Raw genomic sequence first — 20,380 nt, 5'->3', positions numbered from 1 at the left:
CATAGAATGATCGTTAATTTGGATCCAGCCCAGGAGTTGAACAAGTTCTCTTATATCTTGTGTTGCTGCCTTGATCTTGCAAATGGCCCCCAATTCTTTCAGATTTTGTCACTTCAATGACGTGGGCCAAGGGGGCGCAAGTGCTCCAAGGTCTATAAAATGAAACTGATCGGCAATTTATAACATACAATGCTAAGGCCCAATTTAGGAACCCCCGAATTACGAGCTTGGTAGCTTTCCTTGTTTTGACTTCATCTTGGTTCCTGCCAGTCTGAATGATCGTTGTAGCTATTGGAATCTTATCTACCTTCTTTGACGAGCCAGAAACAGTCCATAGTGATGGTATTTAGTAAGAATACAGGGCTGTGTTCTTGAATCGCTGTTGGCACCTAGCACCGTCATCTCTTAGGCGACGTGAGGTTTGATAGCGGTTCAAGTGCAATATTGTATTGTGCTCCTAGGCAATAGTGAGGGTAAGGAGTTTTTTGCCGTATGTGTTTACTGGTGCCCTTTACCTTTGTGCCCTGAAGCGTGAAGCCTATTTTAGAACCCTAATCTTATCACAGTCATATTGTGCTTGTCAACAGTGATACAAGTGCTACGTTGATGGCAAAATCTGGAGAAATACAGACATATAAGGTCCCAGGTTAGATAAATACAAACAGACAAGCAAGAGATGACCATATGGCAGCCGTCGATATCCCATGATATCTCACGGCCCCGGAGTCAACATCAGCTTCATCCCATTCCCTAGCCCATTCTTGAGCCTTGCTAAGACTTGGCCATGGCCTGATCTCAGACTTGATCAGAGCATCTTCCTCGTCCATCTCCACGAAGCTAACATTGCCTTCATACGTGGTAACAGGGTCATCCGTCGAATTGCTCTTGAGCCTAAAGCCGCATACCACGGCTGAATAACCGTCCAATTCCTCCTCCAAATCACCATCACAATCCCTGGGATGTCCACGCCAGCACTGTATTGCAGGCGTAAATGTCCAATACCCATAAGTCCCGTTTGGAGTTGTGTTGAAAGGGGCAATAAAAGGTATGACAACGAGCCTATCCAAGGTGACGTTTCCCAATGGCCCTATATCGTGTTTCAAAGCTTTGATAATGGCCTCTTTGTTTGTCATGGAAGTGTTGAGGTTTGCTGGGGATGGGGCTTGGAAGGTTGCGCCGTCGGTGCTGTTGATAGTTGCGTTGGCGATGATGCCCATTATATAGCGCTGAATGTTGCAATTTCCTTTGCCATCGCCATTCTTTTTGGCTCTTTCCGCGGTGCAGTTTACGATTTCTGATACCCGGATTGGTTGACCCATCCTGGACCATCCCTTGGATCCTGGAGCGGTCACATCGAAGGAGTCGCAGTCACGCTTGGTCAGCGAGACAGCGATCGATGGAAAGGCCAAAAGGAGGACTGCTGCGAATGCTTTCATGATGGTGGCTCGGAAAAGGCGATTTTATTGAACCCTTCTTCTGGCTTGATGGCATCAAGCCTTGTACTTATAATATGCCTACGTTGTAAAATGGCCCCCAACGAGTTTATCCTGTCGAGTCACACTTATGACGTTGGCCAAGGCTTTAACAATGGCTTCGAGCCTATGGAACCAAATTGATCAACCACCAATGCAGCCCGAACGGGCAGTGCGGGGCCTTTCCGGGCACAGGTGGGAGAAAGCAAGAGACGAGATTTGATGGTAATTGAATGAAAGCTGTTCTAGCATACAGGGATGATATTCCTCGATTTAAAGCTTGTTTTTTGTTCGTATAATTGATTCAATTTAGCCAGGTTGTCAACGTGGCCTCCTGATCTTCTCGACATACTCTAGCCCGATAAGAGCTCCCTTTGTGTTGATCTTGTAATAAATGACTTTATTAGCAGCTGATTTGAAGCGCTTCGGATTCATCTTCGCCATCTTCCAAGTTCTTATTGCAAATTACATGTGCTTCGGCAGACACATTTTATCTGCGGCTGGGCGCTTCTCTCTTGATGATTTCAACATATTTAAAACGTTAACGTGGAGCATGGGCTTCGCACTTTGTGGTCAAGTATATCGGCCTCGCATCAAGCGAACTGGTTTGTGATAAGCATCACGGGGGGCTGCCCTGTACATTGGCACTGGCACGAGACTGTGCATGTGCCTTCAGTAGAAGGTGATTGAGTAGATGGAGCTTGGGGTAGGCGCGCTTGATATCGTGCGGCAGGCCGAGCGCAATATGACTGGGACGGAATCGAAAGAGATGCAGATCCAAGTGTCGAGCGAAGGATGACAAACGTTGTACTAAAATCGGGTTATTGCGGAGTTTTTCTTAAGCTTATCTACCGACCTACCTCATTCGGTAATTCTCGTTGCTCATCATCCACTGTCTCCAGAGTATCATTGCTGCCAAGCATACCCCTCAGTTCGTCAGTCAGTCCATCGCATCAACTTGGTTAGAATGCGGAGGTAAACGTTAATGAAATCCCACTTCATGTCACGATATTCAGATGCAATGCGACGATCGACTTTAAGCGATGAACGGATTCAGAATAAGTTCCGATCAATGACCGAGGCTGATGCGCAGTAACACAATGCGTCGTATTTAAAGGCATGTCCTCCTCCAAAGTTCAGACAGTATCACTGCTCGCGTTTTGGACATCTTCCGGATTTGTCCAGAGTCTTCCAAAATGGCTCAACGACTTACTACCTTCACGGCACTCGCTTCTGTTGTCACAGGACAGTCAGGCGGTATACAGAGAGGTCTCCAATATGGCGAGAACTGGGCACCCACAACCAAGGACTCTGACCTCGTCTCGGCCAACTTCCCCGATGTCAACATCACTCTCCGATCACCTGCGTTTCTGAACCCCGAAAAGGTTCCTTCTAGGTTCTCAAATGGCACAGAGGGGCCTACTGACGATATTGAACTCGGTCAGACCACTGATGTCAAGGCCTCCGGAATAATTACTAATATTTTGAAGATTACTTTATCCGAAATCTAGCTCAGAAGCATGACTGGATGACTTATGAGCCAGCGACTTTTGAATCTGAAGAAGGCCGTTCGATTCCCTATGTCTTCCTTTCTCTGCCAAGCACCAACTCGAGCAGTGACAAACTCCGTGTGTATCTCCAGGCTGCAATCCACGGTAATGAGCCCGCTGCTGATGAGTCCGTCCTTGCCTTCCTGGGTAAGATGGATGCCGAGCCTTCGTGGGCCAAGTCGATCTTGGAGAAGATGGACATCAAGATTCTTCCCAGGTATAATGTTGATGGCGTTGCATACTTCCAGAGACAGTTGGCGTCGAATCTCGATCCTAACCGGGAGCATTTGAAGCTCATGCGTGGACAATCAAGACAGATTAAACGAACCGTCAGTGAATGGAACCCTCATATAGCGATCGACATGCGTAAGTGCCCATGAACGCACACTAATCACCATGACTAACTTTAATGGCAGACGAGTTCACTGTGCCTACAATCTACGGCGGCCACTACCAGCACGGAGCTGACGCCCTTCTATCCGGCGGCATCAACCCCAACATTCATCCCAAGATTCGCGAGCAGCTGCTCGATTTCTTCATCCCAGCTGTAGGAGAGGAACTTGAGTTTCACGGCCTCCGGTGGGAGCCATATGTTACTGGGCCTTCCAATCGCACTGAAGGTTCACGTATTCGTTTTACTGAAGCTGTAACCGAGGCACGCACTGGTCGTAATGCCGTTGGATTGACACAGACGATCTCATTTTTACTTGAGATGCGCGGTATTCGTATCGCGAATCAACATTTCCAGCGTCGTGTTGCGACTGCTCTTATCAAGATCCAGACCATCCTTGAGTTGGCGAGAGATAAGGCTGAGAAGGTCAAGTCGATTGTCGAAGATGCCCGAGAGGATTTTATCAACAGCGATGAAGATATCGTCATCACAGATTCTTACGTCCCAGGGAACAGGACATTTACCATGGTTGATACTCGCAACGGCAGCGTCGTACAGGTACCGATCGACTTCCAGCGGACTACCCCGTCAGTCGCGAACCTTACCAGGCCCCGACCCGAAGCTTACGTGATCCCACGAACATGGTCTGACGTTGCCGAGAGACTAGAAATCCTGGGATTGAAAGTGGAAAAAATGAACTATGAGTTTAGGCGAACTTTGGAAACCTTGACGATTGAGTCTTCAATTGTTGAACCTGAGTTATATGAAGGCACGTATCTCAACACGGTCACCACCAACTCAACCACTCGAGAAGTCGTGCTGCCGGTTGGGAGCTATTACATTAGCACGAGGCAACAGAATGCCGCTTTGGCGTTTATCGCTCTTGAGCCGGAGAACATTGACAGCTACGTCAAGTTCAACATCATTCCGGTGGAAGCGGGTATGGAGTACCCTGTATTTAGGATCCCACGGGAATAAACTTACTAGAAGGTATCAAAACCATAGTATGATTATACCAAGGATAATTTTGCTTACATTCACCTTCACACTTGCGACGCTGAATCGATGCGAGCTCGGTCTCAAATCCCCACTATCGGTCGTGCCTTTATGATTCATCAGAATATCTCATTCAAAGCGCTCCTGTTTTCATGTCACCGTGGACTTCAGCCACACGCCTTTCTAAAATTTATAGTAAGGGTAGGACGACTTCTTTTGGAAACTTAGGGTAATCCTGCTTGTGTCCCAGCAATTCTTTACCTAAGTCTATTAATGCAATAATACTCACTGCAATACAGAGTAGAGAGAGTGCTTTTATATTCTTCTCTGGCTATAATTTTACAATAATAGCAGGGTCAGGTGATATTTTACTCCTCTTTGCGTGCGCGGTTGGGTTCCCTGGGACTATCGAAACATTGCTCAACCAACAGCAATTGAGCGAGACCATATTTAGCAGAAGATTCAGGAGCTAGTAGTAAAAAGCTTCGAGGCTGTTCTCGATAAGAACATAATGATGTATTGTCTCTCCGTATCGCTAGGCACATCCTCGTCGCCCGTTTTGTAATTCCCATTTTTGGTCTCCACAAATCTTGAAATTACAAAAAGGAACACTTTTTAGCGCTGCTGCCTGGGATATGCATTAGAGCCCGCAAATTGCATTGCTAGTTCTATTTAAATGACCTTTGTGGGCTTCAAGAACTCCGGCCTTTGAAACTCATGAAGTTGTATCCTAATACATAAACTATCAAAATGAATCAATCTTGGATTGCGTGGAATGGCCCATATCAGGATTATGTGAGCGGTCTCTCCGCCTCCGACCCGTACCTGCTCCAACCGGACCCGAAGCCTCTTAAATGTGGAATTTCCTGGGAAAACCGCAATGTCAGTATCCGGGCTATTGAGTTCGATAACGATCAAGCCGATAAGCTCCTTGTGTTGCCCCTTCAAGGACCGGTCTCTCTGGCTAAACATTTATCACAAAAAAGGAAAGGTGGTAAACCTCGACGAACAGCATATGTATTTGAGAATATGAACAGAGACGTTGCAACAGTTCTTGGGGACCACTTTCGAATGCATCCTTCTTTGTTTACCAACTACGAGCGAACAGTGACCACTTCATCCACAAGCGGTGGCTCTTGCAGCGTGCTGACTTCTGGTCTCGCATTGCAGCAATATCTCTCCATGTCACCTCGGATCTTGGTTACTTTACCAAGTACGCTTATCAAACACGCTCCCCTCAGGTGCTCAGAGACAGGAAGATATGTAAGTCTGACCCGAGTCAATGGTATGCTTGATAGTGTTGGCACTGTAAAACGGAAATGCTTTGTTTGGAACAATTTATCAGAAGATGGTTGGACCAGTAAGTACTGACTCTTTCCATTGAAATCAGTTTTACTGGTTCTAAATTTAAGCTTTAGGCATAGTGATATGCGATCCAGGTTTGAGAAGCGTCGTAACAAAGAATGAGGCTGCTGGCAGGGGGCACGTTTTCCCAGTCGGTCAGCAACCAGCTGAAGGAGCTTATATCGATTTCTTTGCCTCGGACATCGGAATCATGGCGAAACAGGCCCCGCCGAAGACCAGTATCGCCGATGATCTGTGCTTTTATCTCGCGAACTATTCTTCGCTACCAGGCCTCACTTACGAAACACCGGACATTGTCTCCTTGTTCCTCCAGAAGATTGTTGCCAGCCTCTACCTGAGGCATCTCGATCAGCTACGTAAAACTATTGCTCAGTCCCAGAGCCCGATGCGATGGACCTCTGACTTTGGAAAACTGGACCTGGCAGCAGTCGAGGCGAATTGGAGTGACTGCCAGACTTTGGAAAGGAGGCTACAGCTGCACTGTCTGGACTTGGAAGGTATTCTTGTTCAGCTCCGGCTGCCCTCTGGACGTCCGGACCCTCGAGAAATAAACTCCTGGCAAGACGTGGCGGCCGATTTCCAGATGCTTTACCACCAGTACAATCATGCCCGAAGCTGGGTCGAGAAACTTAACTCATCCATGACAGCCCTGGCCGGCATAGCGGGTAACAGGCAGGCATTCAGAGAACAGCAAGTTTCTTTAGAAGCCGCCGTCAGAACCAGAAATATCACAACACTTGGATTGGTATTCGTCCCGTTAGTATATGTTGCTACCTTATTTAGCATGTCGGGTGACTATGCACCTGGAAGGCAACGTTTCTGGCTTTATCTTGTGATTTCGATCCCGATGGTGTTAGCTGTTTTGGGAGTGTATCAGTGTATGAATTACAGGGGTTCAAAGGGAAAAGGCCTAGCGCATTTTGCTTCGCCTGCCATCGCCTAGGAGATGAAAGGGAACCCAGGACCTCGCCCCTAAGCGCTAAAAGGGCAAATCTGGTCTGAGTTTAGCGGAGTCTTTGCTATATTTATTTTATTTCGACACCCTATAATAATGTCCGGTGTTTTCTGGCTCCCTCAGGATCGCCTCCCATCGCAACTTTCTCGGGCTATCATAAGCATCATCAAGGTAAACGAGAACATAGGCCTGCAAGAGTTCATTGACTTCAACCTACGAGCAGGAGGTATCCGCATCATAACCCCGAAACCTATAAGCCACGAAGATTAATGGCCTTTCACCATGACGAAAGACAATAGCAAATAGACATATAATTCTGCAAAGACTTTGTTACGTACATCAATCCAATAACGAAACTAAAATCAAGTCATTTGTTAATCGATACAACTCCAATCCCTGATTAACCCATAACATTTCCATAGGTCCCTCTGCCATTCGTATACAGGTGAGGAAGCTAAAGCTCGAAGGGGGACTATATGTTCAGTGGCCCCAAGGCCCTTGAGTATCACGGAAGACCTCCTCCCACCACTCCTGGTTCGGCCCCTGGGGCGCCTTCTTCGTATGTCTACAAATCTCCCCAAGCTTCATCTTATCCAACCTCCCAAACGCGTTGTCAACCATCTGTCTCGGATATCTACTCTCATACTCCGCCGAAACACCCCAATACCGAACCCTCCCGTTCTCTGTCTTGACTGTCGCAAGAGGATCTTCAGGCTCACCCTTCTTCTGAATCTGCATCTTGAGAAGCTCTCGAAGGTGATGGTAGTACCATGGTTTGTCCCACCATGTTGAGCGACGTCTTTTTAGTCCGTGCATGCCGTTGTGGTGAAGAATAACTGGAACGGTCTCGAGAAAGAAGTCGGCGTAGAGGGACATGTTGTTCCAGTCTGCGTCTGGCTGGATGAGCTCTAGTGGGTTCTCTGCGTTCTTGATATCCTCTGGTAGACCTTTTAGGCGCGTTGGCGAGATGCCCAAGGCAGCAGAGTGTTCATCGATGAGTTTCTGATCACCCAGCGTGACGAAAGCACCGTGATCGCGACCTTCATCATCTTGAGTCCACTGAGTCTGCATCGATATCTGTTGACCGTAGTCAAGACCAATACCATACTCAAGCTTTTTGTCCAGCATGTCTCTCATGCCACGCCTGGGCCTTCCCTTTTCTCTCTGGAATTTCCGAAAGATCTCTTGCTCCACAACGACTTCACCTGTGAGAGCTTGTTCACTGTGCATCTTGATACCCTCTCCGATACCAGCCTGCATGGTAAACAGAGATCGACGAAACAAGCGGCGCATATCGCCAGCGGGGCCGATATAGACACCACCGTTGATCCATCGCGGCCTGTTCGTCTGCCAATGCTCACCATCTTTCTCTGTATCAGGACCGTAGAGGTCCTTTCGCTCTGGACTCTCGGGCCATTTCTCGCATTGGATATTGATGCCCTTGTCCGCCAGACCGGAATAGCACTTCTTACCAGTGGCCACGAGGATGGTCTGCTGCATAGGCATTTTTCCTTTCTTGTTCCATTGCTTACGCAACCGCTCATTGGCCTCCTTATTGATCCTGTGATATCGCTCGAGCATGATCTGTGCGGGCAATTGGAACCAAACATCGTGGCCGTCAACCATGAGTATGATATCATCTTCACTCAATCTCTCAGACGGATGCGCATCAGGGTGCAGAACTGCATCGAGGTAGTCGACAATGCCCGGGATTTTGGGCAAATTGTGACCACCGTTCCAATGAGATATGAGTCGGTGATCGATTCCCCAGTTGATGATAACGGGACTGGGGTAGCCGAGCGCAAGGGCGGTGACGACGGTTTTGCAGAGGTCGGGGCTTGGAGACGTGGCGGGCACGACGAGGGCGAATTTACGGTCTTCGTCACGATATTTGTGACGGTGATGCGACCAGCTCGAGTCATCCATTTCCCAGCTCCAGGGACTCAGAATAATAAGTGATAGAGCTGAAATGATAAATACGACAGCTGCGATTTGAGCTCTGGGAATTTTTCGAACATTGGAGACATCTGGGAGGTTCTGCAGGCTGGGGTGATTCAAAACCTTGGCGACAATTGGAAGTGCTAGAAGTGTTGACAGCGTCGGTATCGCAGGAAGCGTTGGGAGCTTTTCAGCCCCCGGAATTTCCAACTTGGGATCCATAGCAAAGGTTGAAACTCAATTGAACATCTAGAAAAGAGGAGCACGGTGGCTGCAGCCTTATGTTTTATGAGCATCCTGAAGGGAACAACACGTATGCCTTGTGATCAAGGGATGGGCAGCGAAAAAGGGGCGAAATTCCAATTCATTTGTGCCGCAATTGGTGGCGCTTTCTTAGCTATTCAGAATCAGATATCACAGGCTGTTGGTGGTGGTGTCTCATGCAGAGTCTCAGGGTGCGATAGGAATTGCTATCTGGAGACTCTGGAGTGGTATTTGTTTGTGCAAGGGACCATTTAAGGCGTCGCCTAGATGCGTGCTACTGGCTTGGCGGGGGATGTGTCTCAGACGCGAGGTCCAAGCGGGGATAAGATTCCGATGGCGAGCCCAGATCCGCATTCAGTTACCCTGCAGTTGTCGGATTTTTGACAACATGGCTGTTTTGACGATAGACGGCAATGGCTTGGTGCAATGCAAAGTCTTGTCTCATATTCTATTTTCTGTTGGTGGCTTTCATTTATAAATTCGACTGTCATCGCAATCGTGATATGTTCTCTGGTCCGCATATTTGTGTGAAATGGTAATTTTCACCAACTTGGAAATTCTTGTAGGTAAAGTTCTTGCAGTAAGTTGTCTCGTTTCAGCTTAACATCCTCTGCCAACACTGCCTCTTTGCATCTATCGAACTAGCCATAAAAGATAGTTTAACTATGAGGGCATTGACTTTGTTTGTTTTCCGATGTAATGGGTGTTGTTTGGGTATGCCAAGTAGAGGGCAGAGATTTGTGTACACATTCCGCGGACGGAATTGTGGGCCGATCCGGTGACCAATAGAGAGCTCCTACTAGCGTTATTTTGACATTGAGAAGAGAGTTCGGAACAGCGACCCCAACGGCGTAGAATATGAGCTATGAAGAGCTGATGTAATAGAAGCATCGGCTATAAAAATTTGAGAAATGTCTTATCAAAGAAGAGCCTATAATTATATCGAGAATTATTCTATAAACAAGTCGAGAAGTTAGTGGCTCTATCAGAGCATTATCAACCCGGCGGTTCCTGAATCGAGCCAAGCGCCTCACCTGAAGACTAACTCTAGGCTACAGTGGCTTAGACCAGTGAGCGGACCAATCAATCACCATCAAAGCTTCTAGTCATCCAATCTCCCCTAAATCCATCGCGCCCTTCATAATCACGCGAATCCTCGTCTTAAATATCTTCAATTCTTCTCAGAGTATCATTCTATCGCCGCTCTCTTTCAGTCAAAATGTCCACGAGAAGGAGCGCCAGGATTCGCAACATTGACTTAGGCGCCGCTGCTAAGTCAGCTCAATCTGCGCCTGCGCCTACTGCCCCACCAAAGAGGAAGCGAAAAGCCCCGGCTGAAGACGAGAACGATGAGTCGACAGCAAAGGGGAAAAAAGCACCGACAAAGAAGGCAAAAGCGACAACATCAACCGGTAGAAAGACAAAGCCGAAGGTCAATACCGCAGCCGAGAATGAGACTCAGGATGAGACGGTCTCAGTTCCTGACGATGTCTTGTCAGTCCTGCCAGCCGAGATTCTCCAACAGATCCTCGAAAGCGTCAGTCCACACTAATTTCAAGCGTGACATCTCAAGTACTGACAAGACCAGGTCAATGACTCAAGAAGCATGGTCAAGATGGCCTGCACCTCTAAACGATATTATGCTGTCGTAATGGCCATCATCCATAAACGCATCTCCGTCTCAACATACTTCTGGGCACACATTCCCCACGTCATCCGCCGAATTGAACCTCATCTGAGCATAGCTCAAAAGAAACAGCTCAAGAGAGAAGGCCAGTACAAAGGTCAACAAGAGAAGTTCTCAACTCTCCTTGATCCAACTGCAGTGCCTTCTTGTGCCAGCAATGTCCGGCAGATGATCATTGGAAAGATTGACCCTGGCAAGAGGCATAAGCCCTTTTTGTTGAGGTATTTTGAAGAGGTTTTGAAAAACCTTCATAACTTGGAAGTCTTTGATGCTAAGGACCTAACTGAGTAAGTAAAACCCCGCATAGAGGGGTGTGCCATACTGACAGTATTGAAGATTGATGGCGGAGGGCCTTTCTAAATTAAAGAATCTCAAGTCTATACGACTCGACCCCTATGAACATAGCATAAAACCTGAAGCTATAATTCCGCTCGCCAAACTCCGTAATCTCGAGCATATCTGCATCGAAGACAGGGGTTGGGGATCACTTTGTGTAGCCAAGGAAAGACCTTTACAGAGCATGCTACTCAACTCCCTATCAACCCTCCAGGCTCTGGAAGTTCGAACATCCAAGTATTACTCTGACTTTCTTGGCGATTGGGAAGGCAAACTTAAAGCTCGCAACCCTGATGCTTCGGAACAAGGGTATGATTTCACGGCGCTCAAATCACTGACTCTACATGGCATAAGTTTCAGTGGTGAATTTTGTGAGAATGTGATGCCGAATATCACAAGAGCTTTCGACTTCCTCAAGCTGAGGGAGCTTAACCTCATGAGTCTCGAAGAGGGACAACTCACGTTCTATAAGCATCTCGAGGATCTGTTCAGGAAAGCTGACAAGCGAGATATCCACCTTCGAAAGCTGTGTTTGGATATGAAAGGACCTGGGCCTACATCAAACTACGTCGAGACAGAGGTGCACCTGGAGGGAAAGTATCGATTTATCTCGGCTTTTGACTCATTGACCAGCCTGGAGATACATGACTACAACATGTACAACACCAATGTGCAGTCGAATCCGGGACTTTCGAGGCGATTGCTACAGTCCATTTTGAAGCATACAAACCTAGAATTACTGCGCTTCCATTACCGGCATATGGGCAGTGAGCCATGGGAAATCCCGTATGCCTCATCTGAGTCCGTCAACATCTTGACCAAGAACCTGCCTTCGCTACGGGTCTTTGAGGTTGCGCCCCAAGAGGATAACCTCGTAAGTTACTATACCTCTCTACATGAAGACTAAAACTGACGAAAAGGAGGATGCAATGGCCCTCGCTCTATCACGCGCCAAGAACTTAACAAATCTGCTCTGCCCCAACTTCAAGAGCTATTACGAAGATAGACAGAATGCACACTTGAATTTAGCTAAAAAGCTCCTGGGAGGATTTCTGGAGAATGCTAGTAGCTGTGAGAAATTCGTCTGGGAGGAGCATTATAAGCTTGGCCGCCTCACCATGGGCTGGACTGACTTACGAATTGGATCTGGACTGAAGCCGAAGAAGAATTTTGAAAAGCCCGTGAAGATCGAGAAGGCAGATCGCGTGGTCATGGTGCAGGATTTGCGGCCGAAGAAGTGGGGAGACTCGAAGCAGGTGTATTACACTGCTGATAGTCGATGGGTGGATGATGTTACGAGGCCAGATCGCCAGGGGCCGTTGCAGCTTGTGTATGATGATTGAGAATTGGTTAGTAACGTTGAGTTGCGATGAGTAGCCAATAGAGTTAGAGATTGGAGAAACCACATGTTTTCTTTTCGAAATTCGGATATATCGAGCCAGTTGAGATTCCTCTATAATAGACACCTCCCTAAGTGGCTATCTATAACCCTTTTCTAGCCTAGAAACTCAGTGTAAGGTGGTCAATTACACCGCAGTCCCTTTCCTCCCCACCAGGCAACTTGCTTACAACACAAACTGGCGACTCAAGCCGTAACTCGACTTTCTTTCGGCCATCATCCTGAACACTCCACGAAACTGTAGCAGTGTTCGAACCAAGCGCTACCGTTGCCTTCAACTCTCGACTCAAGTTCAGTCTTGGCGAAAATGAGACTTTGCTTGAACCTGGTGCTATGACATGCAGACCAGCCAATTCGGTACAATGCTCGTAGATAGGAACACTACCCCATGCATGACAGTCTGACCGCTGCCGCACGTCATCCTCTTCCCAGGTTGTTAAATTGTTAGCCAACATCTTTCGCCAAGGGTCCCAAACACTTCCCCATGCTGATTCGTAGACTTCGTCTCCAGCGAGAGCGAACGCCCGCAGAGCATAGAACATCATGACATAGGAACATTTGGAAAAGCTTGGGTCTGAAAATGACTCCTTAAGAAGGCGTGGTCGTTCTTCAGGGATTGCGACGCCACTGAGAACGGCAAATACTTGGCAATGCTGGGAGTAAGCCCCCTCACCCGCGATGTCTGCCGTAGAGTCCGTGAAGAACTTCCCATCGAAGCAATGAGTGCGGACCGCCTTGATTACAGATGCCGCGCGAGATTCGTACTCGTCCGCGTATCCAGGTCGACCGACATCTCGGACCAGACGAGAAGCCTGCTTCAAGACATAGGCATAAAGCATACTGAAGTATGTATGCCTATTCGATTCTCGCCCTGATGTTGGAACCCCTTTGTCTGGGTGCGTATCGGTTGCGCCCCAAGAAGTGACCCAGTCGACATATTGCCAAACATCTTCAGGAAACCCACTAACAAGACCGAGTTCATCGATATGAGACTCGAAGAACTCGAAGACACCGTCGATTCGAGGGAGGAATGACCGTGTATATGCGGTGTCGCCAAAGTATAGATGGTGATCGCAGATCTGGAGGACCCAGTATAGCGAGAAACCGGCGATGATCTGCGGTACGTGTGAGGGGAAGCGAGACTGTGTTAAGCCCTCGGGTGTCACGGATGCAGCAAAGTTGGTGATTGTCTGTCTCATCAGTCTGTCATCTCCAGAGAGAAGATAGTGAAATAAGCCGACGGAGCGAGAATCACCGGAGTACCTAGAGATTTGTCAGTCAGGACAATGGGCCGTGAAGGCAATACTGACTGGAGTTGTTCGTAGAAGGGGCAGTCTGAGTACCCGTCAAACATGCAATTTCTCATAGTTCTGATGGACACATCCCATATCTGTTTAGCGTCCTTGTCTCCTGGCTCGTCCCAGCTTGCTTTGACAGCAAGAGGATAATTGACCTGTGTAGCTTCGAAAGAGGACAGTTCAACGGCTTCGGATCCAGCTGTGATCTCCCATCGCATAACACGGAATGTTCTAAACCAAAATGGTTCGTAAACTATAGTCTGCGACGCTGGCAGGTCAAGGGTTATGTCATCGTAAGGACCGATGATATGCCCATTGGCCGCGTCCAGCCTGTCAGACTTAGACCTGAAGAATGGATAAGAGCGCGGTTCATTCTCATAGCCCTCGCTGTAAGTGATCTTCATTCGGATCTGGCTCTTTTGAGTCGCCTTGAACGTCCAACGCAGAAATGCCGTTGAATGCACATCCGCTTGGACTTCGAGTGTGTGTGAAGACCCAGCTGCAAGGGTAAGAGGAGCCTGTCCTGAGAGATATGCGACCCAGCCATCAGAGTTCAAGGTTCCGACGTTCTTTCTGACGGTCTTGACAGCAGCAGGTGTTTGCTCTGGACTGGGGATGACGCGAGATCGAAGACGCCATGGCGGAAGCTCTCCGTTGAGTGTCTTGATGTTGTATGGCACTGGTGTGACTTCGTCTTGCGGAGGGCTGGGCACGATGTGTTCGTTAATCTGAGGAGGGTCAACATATATTTCCAACACGGGATCTAAAACCTACATGAAGGAAGACATCGTCCGGTCTGCCCGTAGGGAATAGGATCGAGTTATCCTCTTTAGCCAACCAGCCTTCCCGAGAGTCAAGACTGATCAACTGCCCATCCGACTCAACACCACCAATAACAGTCAATCCAGGGAACGAAGTTCTCTCGAAAGGCATTCCACCACGCGAAGCTGCAAAGTAGCGAATCACTACAAAGTGAATCTCATTACCGCCTTGTTTGAGGTGCGGAGCAATATCGAGCGAGTCATAATACCATATCAACGGACTACCTCTCGCTGGCCCAACAGCTACTCGAGTGCCGTTGATAACGAGCTTGTACCGCGTGTCGGCCGAGAAATGGAGGAGCGCTCGAGTCGGTCGCGAGGGGAGAGTAAACTTGCGGCTGAATGTGACGATACGTGCGGCAGTGTTTTGTTTGGAGGAGTCGACCCAGTCGGGAGTCCAGATCCAATTGGATTGGAGCTGATTGATGATCTGTAGAGAGACTTAGCTTAGTGGTGAGCTGGATGGAACAGGTCAGGATGGTGCTTACTTGTTGTTCCTGTAATGGCGCCATTCTGTCACTTCCTAGTACGGTAGATGTTTGAAGCGAGGGATCTTGCAATGAAAGATAACAAGACTATTTGAAGTTAATATTCAAGAGCTCGCTAGCACATTACGGCTTTCATTTGAAAGCTCGTATCGCTTCGGGTCATGTCAAGGCGAGCATGTGCCGCCGGTGCGGGGGTCACTGATCCAAGCACATTTGCTAGCATTTGTTAGTCTGGCGCCAGTTGATCATTTCCTTATTCACGACGCTAGTTACCAGTGAGGGGAAACAGCATGCTCCAATTTAGCAGGCTGGCTAGGCCGGGCATCGGGTCAAGTGACTGTGGATTATTACACCGAAGCCATGTTCTTTCTGCTACAGCCTACGACTAAAGACTAACCTAACCATATCGCATAGCACAGCTACCAGCCTTGCAAATTCAACCCATGCAAAAACTTAGTTCTCAGAATGGGCGCGCCCCAGTCTGCGTGTTCAACTACCGACCTCCGACTATTGAAGCAGCCACTATGTTGCCCGCTACAGCGTCACCAGTAGAGCTTCGGAAGCCTGAAGAGTAAATGTCGCCTTTCCTCCCAAGACAGTGGCCGACTCAACCGTGCTCTGACCTTGAATCTTGCATGACCCATTCTGAAACGTCTGCCCAGCGACAGTCGGGCTCTGGCCTGCATCGACTCTGGACGTGGAAGCAGCAGCAGTGAGCCTCTTAGCTGAAACAGTAGAACCAGGTAGTCCGGACAGAGTAAAAGTCTGAGAAGGACGAGTGCCGGTGGTGTAGTAATCAGAGTTATACAGAAGAACCCTAATGGGCTGGTCATCTTTGTAAATGGCATATGCAGCGTAACCGGTTGTCTGATCATCCAAGGGGGCGATCTTGTCGGCGCCGGCGAGAGCCATTGTAGCAAAGTAGGCGCCGAAATAGGGGGAGCCCATAGAGTACTTTCCCCACCAGCAGTACTGGCCTGTTGATCGTGTTAGATGCTGCCGGGATAATGGAATGTGATCTACTTACAGTTTCCGATGGTACCATGGTGGAAGTACAGAGTCTGCAATTCATTAGTTACAGAATCAGAAGAGCCATGAACGGGGTTTCGTACCTCTGTACCCATGATCAGGGCTTGCATGACATAGTCGAGGAGCCAGAGTCCAGCGCCGTAAGTTGGGCTGATGCCGCCACCGCCCTGAGTAGCTGATAGCCATTGTCAGTCATGTTGAACCACTTGATCTAGATAATGACCTACCAGAATTGGTCTCTCCAAAAACATGAGGCTTGCCCTTAGCAGCTGCAGCCGTGACTTCTTGCGCGAAAGGCTTGATCTGGGACGCAATAGCGCTGTGGCTCATCAACTTTGCTAGATTGGCAGTGCTCTTGGACTGTGGGTAGTTGTGCGAGCAGTACTGTCTGACATAGCTGTTGGCCTGGCCCTCGGCTGCGCTCAAACCTGCGATGCTCATCGGGCTGGTTCCGAAGAACACACCGGCGGAGATGAGGTTGGTCGCGGAGAGATTGCCGCACACGGCATCTTGCCACTTTATCTCGCTGGCGTAGTCCGCTGATGCTGTCCAGGAGGAACCTTGGGCGATAGGATCACTGCTGCTGAAAACTGGCCCACTGTTAGCCGTAAGTAATTTGTTGATGGACAGGACTTGCAGTTAGGTTCGTTGCCAAGCTCAATGGCATGCAGGCTGCCAATTTGATCAACCGCCTTGGATGCGGCAGAGACGGTGTTCGCGAGGTTGTTGAGTCGGCGATTGAAGCCTATTGTTACCTTTCCATCGTAGGTGCCTGCCAAGGACATGAAGGACGGCCCGAACGTAAGCGTGCTTGGCGCATCTCCAGCGTTGGCCACTGTATAAGTGACCTGCTGGCTAGAGGAAGCATCGTAGGTAGCTCGGTCCCTGTTCACCAAGTAAGCAGCAACACAACAAGAGACAATATCAATCATACTGCGTCGTTCCTCCGATTCTGATAGACGGCCAAGTTCCCGAAAGATCCTTCAGGTTCTGCAGGCAGGTGGAAGTGCTGGGTACATCATTCCAATAGCCTGGGAAAGCAAAGAACTCGAAGCTGCGGATGATTAGCAAGTCTATCTTACGCCTGCCATAGTATGATTACTCACGAAACGCCGACTGGGGCATCGGTAAGCTGGGCGCTCGAGTTGGCCGGCGGAGATGATGGGACGTTGAAAGATAAGCCCGAAACAGTGGCAGCTTGTGCGATGAGCCAGGCAGTGCTAAGACGTGAAGCCATTTTTATTATACAGTTGGCAGTGGGAGATTGGAAGAAGCCTTTGAGAATGATTTTGATAGTCCTTTATTCTAAGTGGCATCCAGCTCCCTTTTATTCTTGAGGCTTCACGGTTTCTGACTTACTTCATTGATCGTCGGAGTCAAATCACCTGGAGTACCTCAATCCCGTTACTACACAACTTGGCCACTTACACGAGCAAGCAAAGTACACTAGAGCAACCCTGATCCTGGGGAATATGGCCTAAGCCACGCCTTTCCCCAGGTTTACTCTGATTTCGGGCTTCTCTCCGCCTATTTCTTGACCATGCGTAACTTAATCTCAGTCTCATGATCATCAAACAATATTTACGCCATGGATGTTCTTCCTCGGCCTAAACGCAACCGAGTACAATAAGCTTCTTACGCTGCATCTTTGACCCGAGAAAAGCTCAGCTCGGTCATCGTTCAAACGAAGATGGTGTAGGTGATTAAGCCTGTTATGTTCTGTCAGTATGAAGTTTCGGATATCGTTGCCGTGATATCCCTGACAGCCTCGTCTGATTGGATCTGCTAGATTGTCTAGTAGTCGTATATGAACGGACTGGTTTCCGCGGCCCCCAGTCAAACTCAATCATTCCCCCTCGTAGTGGGGTTTGCCCTTCTAGCATGGCCGCTAGTTAGAAGGGAGCCAGGCCTGGGGCGGACAAGTCTGGGGCCCCGCGTTCTGTTGTGGAGGAATAGAATAAAAAATGCGACATTCTTTCAACAACCTGTTTTCCATAAAGATCGAGCGGAACCAAGATCTTGGCTGCATCAAGTCCAGATCAGCACCGACACCAACAACGAAATGCAGCAGGCAAAGGCTCACACCGACACCGTCGAGGACACTGGCGAAGGACTTCTTATGAGGTCCAAGCTTGATGACTTGAGCGTTTGGCAAAGTGTTCGCAAGTTCAAGCGCGTCGGCTGTATTGCTATGCTTGCAGCTTTCTCCGCATCTCTGGATGGATATCGTAAGTCTTGCGCCGGGTCTTCACATTCAACTATGTGCTAATCGTCACTTGCAATAGAGATCAATCTTAACGGCGGAATCGTCTCCAACCCTGGATTCATACGACAATTCTCTACCTCTGGCACGACCATCATTGCGGGTAAATATATCTCGGCTTGGGGAGGTATCCAGTCAGCAGGCCAGACCATCGGACAAGTCGTACGTTAATCTTCATGCTCGAGATTTCTCATCGTTGATTGGCGATATTTCTAGCTCCTTCAATATGCAACTGAGCGTCTTGGCCGAAAGGCTGCGATGATGATTATCTGGGTCGTTCTCACCGCGGTACGTACGCCACGACACTTACAAGGATTGGAACTGATCGCATTTTCCCACCCGAATAGAGCGTATTTGCCGAATCATTTGCAACGCACTGGCAGCATTGGCTTGTGGCAAAGCTCTTTTCTGGCATGGGTGTTGGTATGCTGCAGTCCACCATGCCTCTGTACCTCTCCGAGATTTCTCCTACTCAGCTCCGAGGTTTCTTCATCAATGCCTACAGTTTGTGAGTTACGATAGTTAATGTCCATTCGCACCAGATGTACTAACTTTGAGTAGCTGGTTTGTCCTAGGCCAGCTCTTTGCCTCCGTGGCGCTCAAGGAGCTCAAAGCGAACGACCCCCTCGATTTCCGAACTCCGATTTACACCCAGGTGAGTCACCCATGACTCTTTGTTCGATTTATACGGAGTAGTATTGAAATTAACACCAACTGTAGTGGGCTATGATTGGCTGCATCCTTATCGCCTTCCTCCTCATCCCCGAGTCCCCTTGGTGGCTAGCGAGCAAAGGAAAAGTTGAGCAGGCATCTCAAGTGCTGAATCGATGCTTCGCCAATGTCGAAGGCTACGATGTTAATCAACAAATCGTAAGTGCCTACTTGGTCTTTTTTATTTTGATAGTTGCTAACTCCGGAGTAGGAAATCATGACTTCTACTCTCGCCGTCGAACGCCAGCAAGCTGAGCAAAATTCCGAGCTGGGACCCTGGGCTGTGTTCAAGGGTCGCAACCTGATTCGATTCGTCATCTCCGGCTGGCCCAAGATCACGCAGCAGTTCGTTGGCCTAGCCGTATTTAATACCTACGCGACATATTTCTGTACGTGTTGGCTGCTTGGTGTCCGGCAAACTTTCTAACAATATCCTACAGTCCAATATGCAGGAAACAAGGATCCGTTCCTCGTAACTCTCATCCTATCATCCGTTCAGCTCATCTCGATGATCGCCACTGCAACACTTACAGATTCCGTCGGTCGACGCCCTCTAACCGTGTACCCATATGCTGTCACGGTCGTTTCAGTCCTGTGCTTGGGTATCATTGGTTGCTTCGACTATACAGCCAAGGCTACTAGTTCGCTACTTGTTTGTCTCATCTCAACGGGACCATTTCCTTCTTGGCTGATTAGTGTCCCTGCAGATTTTCTTCGCTTGCCTTGCTACGTTTTCCACGACTGGTGCTTCGGCCATCGGCTACGCCTTCGCGGCCGAGATTCCGCAACAGCGTCTCAGAGCCCAGACAGCTGGTTGGTCACTGGCTGTGTCGAACTGTATCGCTATCATATTCAGCTTCTGTACCCCATTGATGATCAACGGATCGGCCAAGTGGGGAGTCAAGACTGGTTTCTTGTAAGTACTTTCTACAAACCTTCATGTTGCATTAAAAGCCACCTACTAAATAGTGTGTAGCTTTGCTGGTACCGGCACTGTCGCTGTCGTCATCGCTTGGTTCATCCTCCCTGAAGTAGCACGCCGAACACCCGCCGAGATTGACGAAATGTAGGTTAAACTGTCAATGTTATGTGTTTAAGTATATGAGGCTAAATTCTCAACAGGTTTGAGAAGAAGGTCAATCTTCGCAAGTTTGACAAATTTGTCACAGAGGTTCAGGTCAACGCACACGAGCTTCAGGACAGGAAGAAGGTGGTTGATGAGGTTTGATCGTACCAATGATGGACGCAAAGGGATGTTGTGTCGGGATATTCGCTCTTCACTTCTGATTAACGGGGCCATAATACTGTGCTTTGCATACTGCTATTATCCATGTTATCAAGATAAGTATCCATTAACAACCCAAATGGCCTCAATGGAAGCATTCCAGATACCAAGTGAAGCATACACATGTAATTG

The 20,380-nt window shown here is 48.5% G+C and overlaps 8 protein-coding genes across 8 annotated transcripts; 4 read left to right on the top strand and 4 right to left on the bottom strand.

Annotated features, from left to right (window-relative positions):
* Nucleotides 1–647: 647 nt before the first annotated feature.
* Nucleotides 648–1,436, bottom strand: FPRO_15619 (uncharacterized protein; the record flags this gene model as incomplete). Its single annotated transcript, XM_031220042.1, has 1 exon — nucleotides 648–1,436. One exon carries the CDS (start codon nucleotides 1,434–1,436, stop codon nucleotides 648–650), a length of 789 nt encoding a protein of 262 aa, XP_031085740.1.
* Nucleotides 1,437–2,668: 1,232 nt separating this feature from the next.
* FPRO_15620 (uncharacterized protein) lies at nucleotides 2,669–4,391 on the top strand (the record flags this gene model as incomplete). Its single annotated transcript, XM_031220041.1, has 3 exons — nucleotides 2,669–2,912; nucleotides 2,963–3,388; nucleotides 3,439–4,391. 3 exons carry the CDS (start codon nucleotides 2,669–2,671, stop codon nucleotides 4,389–4,391), a joined length of 1,623 nt encoding a protein of 540 aa, XP_031085739.1.
* A 768-nt stretch (nucleotides 4,392–5,159) lies between these two features.
* On the top strand, nucleotides 5,160–6,717 carry FPRO_15621 (uncharacterized protein; the record flags this gene model as incomplete). The annotated part of the gene is made up of 2 exons (XM_031220040.1): nucleotides 5,160–5,769; nucleotides 5,828–6,717. The coding sequence occupies 2 exons, from the start codon at nucleotides 5,160–5,162 to the stop codon at nucleotides 6,715–6,717; spliced, it is 1,500 nt and encodes a 499-aa protein (XP_031085738.1).
* A 492-nt stretch (nucleotides 6,718–7,209) lies between these two features.
* Nucleotides 7,210–8,889, bottom strand: FPRO_15622 (uncharacterized protein; the record flags this gene model as incomplete). The annotated part of the gene is made up of 1 exon (XM_031220039.1): nucleotides 7,210–8,889. The coding sequence occupies one exon, from the start codon at nucleotides 8,887–8,889 to the stop codon at nucleotides 7,210–7,212; it is 1,680 nt and encodes a 559-aa protein (XP_031085737.1).
* A 1,261-nt stretch (nucleotides 8,890–10,150) lies between these two features.
* FPRO_15623 (uncharacterized protein) lies at nucleotides 10,151–12,297 on the top strand (the record flags this gene model as incomplete). Its single annotated transcript, XM_031220038.1, has 4 exons — nucleotides 10,151–10,468; nucleotides 10,520–10,905; nucleotides 10,955–11,828; nucleotides 11,878–12,297. The coding sequence occupies 4 exons, from the start codon at nucleotides 10,151–10,153 to the stop codon at nucleotides 12,295–12,297; spliced, it is 1,998 nt and encodes a 665-aa protein (XP_031085736.1).
* A 157-nt stretch (nucleotides 12,298–12,454) lies between these two features.
* Nucleotides 12,455–14,984, bottom strand: FPRO_15624 (uncharacterized protein; the record flags this gene model as incomplete). Its single annotated transcript, XM_031220036.1, has 4 exons — nucleotides 12,455–13,616; nucleotides 13,664–14,379; nucleotides 14,426–14,902; nucleotides 14,961–14,984. 4 exons carry the CDS (start codon nucleotides 14,982–14,984, stop codon nucleotides 12,455–12,457), a joined length of 2,379 nt encoding a protein of 792 aa, XP_031085735.1.
* A 510-nt stretch (nucleotides 14,985–15,494) lies between these two features.
* FPRO_15625 (uncharacterized protein) lies at nucleotides 15,495–17,226 on the bottom strand (the record flags this gene model as incomplete). Its single annotated transcript, XM_031220035.1, has 7 exons — nucleotides 15,495–15,937; nucleotides 15,988–16,021; nucleotides 16,073–16,164; nucleotides 16,217–16,579; nucleotides 16,627–16,874; nucleotides 16,924–17,043; nucleotides 17,096–17,226. 7 exons carry the CDS (start codon nucleotides 17,224–17,226, stop codon nucleotides 15,495–15,497), a joined length of 1,431 nt encoding a protein of 476 aa, XP_031085734.1.
* An 825-nt stretch (nucleotides 17,227–18,051) lies between these two features.
* FPRO_15626 (putative maltose permease (MalP)) lies at nucleotides 18,052–20,191 on the top strand (the record flags this gene model as incomplete). The annotated part of the gene is made up of 11 exons (XM_031220034.1): nucleotides 18,052–18,217; nucleotides 18,275–18,414; nucleotides 18,469–18,540; nucleotides 18,600–18,760; nucleotides 18,814–18,907; nucleotides 18,973–19,122; nucleotides 19,175–19,352; nucleotides 19,404–19,615; nucleotides 19,671–19,879; nucleotides 19,940–20,029; nucleotides 20,086–20,191. 11 exons carry the CDS (start codon nucleotides 18,052–18,054, stop codon nucleotides 20,189–20,191), a joined length of 1,578 nt encoding a protein of 525 aa, XP_031085733.1.
* Between the last annotated feature and the right edge of the window lie 189 nt (nucleotides 20,192–20,380).

The sequence above is a fragment of the Fusarium proliferatum genome (genome assembly GCF_900067095.1).
Source record: "Fusarium proliferatum ET1 genome assembly, contig: FPRO_scaffold009, whole genome shotgun sequence".
NCBI classification, from domain to species: Eukaryota; Fungi; Ascomycota; class Sordariomycetes; order Hypocreales; family Nectriaceae; genus Fusarium; species Fusarium proliferatum.
Note: the sequence above shows the minus strand (reverse complement) of the source record. Positions and strands in the feature narration are given on the sequence as shown.